This window comes from Molothrus aeneus, chromosome 6 (assembly GCF_037042795.1).
Source record: "Molothrus aeneus isolate 106 chromosome 6, BPBGC_Maene_1.0, whole genome shotgun sequence".
NCBI lineage: Eukaryota > Metazoa > Chordata > Aves > Passeriformes > Icteridae > Molothrus > Molothrus aeneus.
This window is the reverse complement of record NC_089651.1, coordinates 22,046,405-22,053,833: the sequence shown is the minus strand read 5'-3', so window position 1 is coordinate 22,053,833 and position 7,429 is coordinate 22,046,405. Positions and strand designations below refer to the sequence as shown.

Below are 7,429 nucleotides of genomic sequence, written 5' to 3'. Positions count from 1 at the left end.
ACAATGTACCCGCAAACATTTTTATAAGAAAAACATAACACATTAAAGACTCAAGAGTAATTTCCATTTTATTAGTTTTACAAAGTCAAAAACATACAGATTTTTTAGTCCAATGCTTTCACATCAGATCCAGAGCAAACCAAATCATGTGCTCGTAGAGAACTAATACCACCAACTTCACCATCCCTGTTCCAAAAAATTAAGAAAACTAAGGGATAGGATCTGCATCTCAGATTTGATCAGCACCATTGCATCGGTATTCAGGTTTTTTCAATGTACAGAAATGTTAGCCCCAAATCATGTCTCAGTGCAACACATCTTACTTCAAAATCAGAGCTTGAAATTATTCTTTGAAAGACAGAATAAAACTTCCCCTCTTCAACCATAGGATGTCACCACAGAAAACAGTGGTAGCTGCTTGCAATTTCATTTGCCTTGCAAGTTTTATACATTTTGTGTTTATAAAAAGGATTATTAGAGACCAAAATCTTTAATAAAGAGTAGGTAAACACAGACAACAGCAGTGCAGACTTCTCATGTACTCTGATTCCTGTGTCCAGGAGTTAAGTAACTTGAGCCTTATAGGAACATTCCACTTTGGAACAGAACCATGAAAAAAATCAGTTCATTTTAATGCAATTAAATTAAAACTGTTCTACTCTTTAAGACATTTCCTGGTTCTCATTTTTAAAGCCATCAAATATTCAGGAGTCACATTTTGAAAGACCTCACCAGAAAGACAGACTGATACATAACTTCAAAAAGAATTTAAACCACCGTTGCTAACAAGGAGAGTAACTCATTTCAAGCTCTGCATTTAAAGTACCCATAATCTTTTACATAGCAACCAGCATGTAACATGTAACTTGTGACATTTATCTACATTGTGTTACCACCACCTATTACAAAGAGCAGGCACTGAACTTTTAAAAATGTTATTACAAATCATGAAGATTACATATTACTGAAAAGTTAGAATCCATATTCAAGACCCAAGATTTTAAATGCTTTTTGCAGTGTTACTTTATGTATATATTTATAGATGAGCTATTACATTTATTTCTGGTTTTGGCCCATTTCCCTCAAGTTCATAACCAAAAAAAAATCACACTGGACCATGTAAGCAGGGGAGCACTCATGAGCTGACTCATAGTGCAGAATCCTTGCAAGTATCCAAAACCTCAGCTTCAAGAGGTCAATACTCTGGAAATAGTACTAGGTTACCTTTTAAAATAATTATGCTCCCTTTCCTCTCCTGCCCACCTGCGCAGGAATATATGAGAACTGCTTCTTTTTCTGCCCTTCACCCATGAGCACAAGAATAGATATGATGGACACTATATAACCAAGATGTTCCTCAAGAGTGTGATGTCTGATCAAGTCCATGAAAGTATTTCGTAAAGCACAATGCAATTTTAGTTCAAAGCACTTCCCCCCTCATAATAGCTATAAACAAATAAAGCCTATTTTTCAATCAATATTAGAAGTCAACAGTCTTGTTTCATCTGTATCCTCAAAACAAGACTATTCTCTTGTTAGAAAGCACACCTATGATTGGAGATGTTTAAAACATTAGGTCTACTTGATGTTGCAGCATGGTGTGGAACTTGCAGGAGTCCCATGTTCCCAAGATCAAGTTGCTTCCCACTTACTTCTCTTTCATTTTTTTAAAATAACGAGCCCGTATTTGTTTGTTTGTTTTCATTATCAAGTTAATGGCAGTAGATGTAGGTAGAAGAGAGATGACCCATCCCTAAAAAAAAAAAAAAAAAAAAAACCAAAAAAAACAAAACAAGAAAAATAAAAGAAGGGAGTGAGGTCTCAGCATTTTGTAACCTGTACTAATTACTCTTTTTTCCATAATAAACACAAAGGACATTTCAGATCCTCACATTTTCCAAGGTGACTTACCATGAGTGCATGAGGTAGGTACCCATTGGTCTGGGACTGCAGGCCCACCGTGCCCAGGGCAGCTCTGACATACCTTTCAGGACTGGGCTTATCGAGGGTCGGCTTGCGGATTTTGGACATTTTTGTTGCCACATAATATGGTAGAACACTCTGCACACAGGAAAACTCATGTCAAGCAGGGAATGCTTTCAAGATAACTTACAGATCCATAAGTGTAACTGGAAATCAGATAATCTGTACACTGAATTCTAGCTTAAGCCAGCCTTATTTTCAGTTCTAAGATCACAATGGGATCCCAATATAAGATCAAGAACTTTTTAATTAGATAACACATGGGTCATATTTGGACATAGTTCGGTTGTCTCCTGACAGTCAACATCACCAGCTGGAGCCCTAGAAAAACCACTCTTTCAAGTGTAGGGTTGAAAAGCCATTTTTACAATTGGCCTGTAAGCACAAAACTTCATTCCAGTTGTTTAATAGAAAATGCTGTACTGTTGTTTCTCTGTAGTAACCCCCCAACATTTGCTTGGGAAGGAGCTGCAGAACCCAAGACAGGAAATTTCACAGCAAAAGCTCCTCGGTTTGGCACCTGTACAAGGTGGGAGGAGGAAGGAGAAAAGAATGTCCAGAGACTTGAAACATGGAGCTTGTAACTCCACAGCAGGGCTTAGAGGACAGAGGAGAGTATTAGTACCAGAGTGAAAAGACAGAAGGAAGGATCAAGAAACAGAGGACAGTTAATGAGCTTTTATAGCCATGTTTGGAAGCAAGACAGAAAATTATGCTAGGTCTCAGAAGTGTCTGTAGTAGAGAAACAAGAGGAAGCAGCATAGATACATGTTGATGGAGGGATGCTGATAGAACAAAGGCATGTCCATGGTAGGGCAAGATAGACCTGGAGGATCCAAAACCTCATTGCACTTATCCCAACCTCACCCTGCTGGAGAAGGAAGGCAAATGCACATGTACAGTAGAAAGCAATATTCTTTCCTCATGGTCATGCTTTTGGCAACGCTTTCAACGTGTCCTCAATTTTTGCCTCTAAAAAAGTAATCAAAAAAGCCCTGGTCTACAGCCCTGAAACAGATATTAAGCATACCATAACTCAACACACCTAGAGAGGTTGGAACTTGGTCACCACTTTACAAGGACCTCCTAAGACACTGTCAGTGGCTCTAGCACTGATTCAATACATCCATCCACTACTGCCCATCTATGAGTGCTCCCATTGCCATACCTTAACAGCAAGTGCCTGAGAGTGTGTCCACTTCTGCTAATTCATCTCCAAATGAGAATATCGTCTCAAAAAAGAGTCTATTTGGGCAAATTACATTTTGTAAACCTGCTTCCCATGTTAGTCTCTTAAAGAACAACCACACATGCCTGAATTCAGAAACATCTGCTGTTTCAACAGCAGCACAGCAGGGAAAGGGCCCCTTCAGTTCTCATTGAGTGTGTATCCATGCCATAGCTGTGCACATTTCAACAGAAATTTTACCACCACAAACAGGAAACATTAGTATGTCTGCTCATTCCTTCACCTGAGAACATAAAAACCGCGCCCTTCTGTCTATAAATAGGACTTTCAGTAATCTACTACATGAGTCCACTTTCAAATGGGAAGGAAAATCATGGAGACCTAAACTTCAGAAGTGAAAGCAGCTACTACTGCCTTTAAAGTCACCAAAAGCTACAATTCTTGGATAAGAAAACTACTCATTCTGCTACCACAGCAGCACAGGTACCTCATTTCAGCTCCAGAATGTGAACTGCATCTATTTTTCAGACTGCATTTTAGAAATGCAATCTGAAAAATATTTTTAATAGTTATTATTTTAATATTTTAAAAGTTAAAATTTTAAGTTTCTTATTCACCACCAAATTATTTCTACAACATCCCCACCAAGAAAGGAGCAATAGACGTGATCTATTATCTTTCTCTGCTCAAAACAACTTCAGAAGTGAACTGCATTACCCAGTTACACCACTGGATAGCATGAAGGGGCAAACAATTGTGCATGAGGATACCTGAAAAAGCAAGCATATGGTAGCACTACTGGATTGATCCACAGACTTGAAGGCACATAGAAACATGGGATTACACTCCAACCTTTTTCTTCTCCCAGATGCACTCCCGAAAACAAAAAAGCAGGTACTTAATTTCAGATACATTAGATTTACCACCTTTATATTAACTGGACCTTATTTTAATAGATATCAAGAGACCTGCTGAATCTATTTCGTTTTCTCCCCTTCTTCCTTCCCACAAGGAATTCAGAGATTCATGAACTGTATCTAAAACAGGCATAACAGATTTTAAAAAAATCACTCCTTCAAGCCTTTCAGCATTTTACATTCTAACAGATATAACCCACACTACCTGGGCAAATAACTCTCCTTATTCAGGGAAAGCTTAGCCTGCACTATAGTTTCAAAACATGCCTGAAAAATAGCTTATGTCAGTACAATATGTCTTGCTCACTTAAAACATTTGCTACTGCTTATAGTTCTGATGTGTATTAAAATTGGCTCACACTCAAAATTGGGTTCTTGAATATTATTTAGATGTAAGAAGTCAGATCTCAAGACCTGAAGAGTTAAGTCATAAGTCCTCCAAAGTCAGAACAGCTTGGTTACACAATTTTATCACTGTTTTTACCTTACTTTTAAAAAAGTAAAAAGATCTGAACTCTCCAGTGTTGCCAAATAAGTTTCCTTCCCTTTCTAATGTGGGAAAAAGGAGAGTGGGGAACATAAAAGGGAAACGGAAGAGTTGCATCAACCAAAGCTGATCTGCATAGAAAGCTGAACAGCAAAGCAAAAATGCTTTCGAAGGAAGGATGGTAATGCCAGTAAACATCACTTTGGTGACATCAAACTTTTGTGAATATCTGGAGATACAGCTGGGCCTGTTCAGTGTTGTGAAAAGGAAGCTGGTGGTGACATCTTACCTAAAATTATTTCAATGGTAGTTATGAAGATAAGAGCCAAACTCCTCTTGGTAATGCCTGATCAAATGACAAGAGGGACAACTGTCAATTTTGGCTGTAGACTGTCAGACTGGACATTAGGGAGAAAGCCTTTTCACTAGGAGAGCAATATAAAATTCAAACAGACTGTCCAGAGAGCTCACAGCACCCCTGCCCTTGAAGGTTTCCAAGATTTGGCTGTATAAAGCCACAATTAGCCCATGACCTGTATCTAAATACAGCAGCAATCCCTCTGCTAATTGCTAGGCAATCCAGCTGCTGGGAGAGCAGGAGGTTAGGGTAGAAAACTTTCTGGTAATCCTTTTAAATGAACATTTTCATGAATTTGTGGTCTAGTATTTTATGTAGTGAATACAATAAAAGAAAACAGATAGTTCAAGTTCCTAGCACTATACTTTTGCTATGCATAGTAATGAAGTACAGAGGGACAATGCCAATAACTACCTGAAGTTTAAAATGAGAGTAAAAGAAAGGGTCAAAGAACCAAGCAATATTTCTAGACATATTAAAAGAGCAAAAATTTCATAAGTCTGCAGAAATCTTTCAAGGGGAGATCTTTTTGAAAGTCTTGAGAAAAGTTTGTCACCTTCTTCCTTGTTTCTTTTCTTATGCCTCTTTTCCCTATGTAAATACACACAAAGTTTTAACCTATGCTATTACTGTGCTGCTTCTGAAAAATTAAGCAGACCTATCAGCCAGAAAAGTATATTTTTATTCCAAAGATGGCTACACTACAACAAAAGCACTATCAAAACTAAGCTTCCACAGATGGTAATCCACTTCAGCAAGACACATACTTGAGGCTGCTACGAAGAAACTGATAAAATCCCTCCAGCATTTTGTTTCTGCTTTTCACACAGTGGTACTCTGCAGGTATTGCATGGCAGAAGTTAACTGGTTTCAATGATGATGATCTAGCTGGAAGGGCAAGTCTGGAATTAAAAGTGTAATGCTTCTGAAGGTTATAGAGATGTACTTCAAAAAAATCTAAGAAGGATGCAATCTTCCTTAGGGATTGAAGGAGATAAGTCAGCTAGTCTTCACAGGAAGGTACTTGTAATACTCATTAGTGGCTTATAGTGACTTAGGCTGAAACAGGAGGACAAGGACATGGACCTGCAAAAAATTAGCATAACAAATTGAAGCTGTGACAGCTATTGATAATCAGATCCACATAACTCAATGGCAATTCACTGTCTACATTTAAGGGATAAAAAACAGCGCTGTCAGGAATTCAGCATCCTAAGCCAACACCAGAGTCACAAAAAGGCAGTTTACCACAACCTGTACAGCTTTGTACAGGAAAGCATAACTGAAAATACAGAAAATTAGATTAAATTCTTCATTTGTTTGCAATCCTAAAAATGTAAGACATTAAAAACCCTTTCCCTAGCTTTTCTATATCCAAAAGCTAGAAAACCTTTCCTACACTATGTACATTCATATTGTGCTTAATGCCTTTATCCAATCATGAGTTACTGGGGTATTTACCTTTACAGTCTCAACAGGTACTCCTCCATAGGCATCAACAAACAGTCCTTGCTCCTCCTTCATTCTCCTCTCAAACTGCTAAGAGTACTATTTAGACAAAATCTGGGGAGGAGGAGAAGGCTGCACATAGAAACAACAGATCCCAAAGACGTAACAGCTCCTTCTCCTGTAAGCATCTGTCTCTAAGCACCTTCACACTGAAGTAACTTATGAGTAGCTATGCCTAAGAAAACACCAGAAAACAGAGGCTGGATGTGGTACCACAACACAGGCCCCCACAAATTCATACCATCTTTATTGTCAGTGAAGCTGTGTGTTGAAGGGGCCTATGGCTCAGCTTGTAGACAGACTTCAGCAGGAAGGAAGTCCACCCAGAAGATTTGATACTCTTGATGTAGGAAAGGGCAATACTTTACCAGTTCCTTGAGTCTCATTTTGAGACTGTGATGTGACAGACTGAGAGAGGGCTACATTGCATGTAGATGAAAATTACTGAAGAACAGCTGTCTGATAGTGGAGCTAAATCTGCTAGTAGTACAATTTGAAAGACACTGAGGAGGTAGAAGTAATCAAGCAGGCAGAAATGGTGAGAAAGCTGTAAGGAACTTGCCATGTGGTAAACATTGGCCCATTGCAGGACAGTTTGGAGCTGTGAGAAGAGAAAGTAACAAGAAGACATGAAACACTGAAAGTTATTCCAGCTAAATCCACTTCAAGAACTGAGAGCACACAAGATGACCCTGTATGCTGAACCTGTACCTGTTCAGAATGCTACCTTTTTTATGCATGCTCCATTGCTGCACATTGGTCTGGCTGTACATACCAGAGTGCTAGGGCACAGAATCAAGCACCCAGGGGAGAAGTGAAGCTTTATTTAGTACCAAGTTTAAATCTAGGTTTACAGGAGGTTCCCACTAAAAGGCCGGTGACTACATGGGAATAGCTCACCCAACAACTGTCTTAACTGTCTTTTTTTCTTAATGCAATCCATTCTCAGGAAATGTGACAGGACATTTTATGGTGAGAAGTTCTTG

At 38.7% G+C, this 7,429-nt stretch overlaps 1 protein-coding gene across 1 annotated transcript in view; it reads right to left on the bottom strand.

Annotated features, from left to right (window-relative positions):
* Positions 1 to 50: 50 nt before the first annotated feature.
* HSD17B12 (hydroxysteroid 17-beta dehydrogenase 12) overlaps positions 51 to 7,429 on the bottom strand; it is an 83,114-nt gene continuing 75,735 nt past the window's right edge. Inside the window, 2 exon segments of the mRNA XM_066552824.1 lie at positions 51 to 1,753; positions 1,912 to 2,061. Coding sequence (XP_066408921.1) covers positions 1,649 to 1,753; positions 1,912 to 2,061 — 255 coding nt within the window. The 3' untranslated portion in view covers positions 51 to 1,648.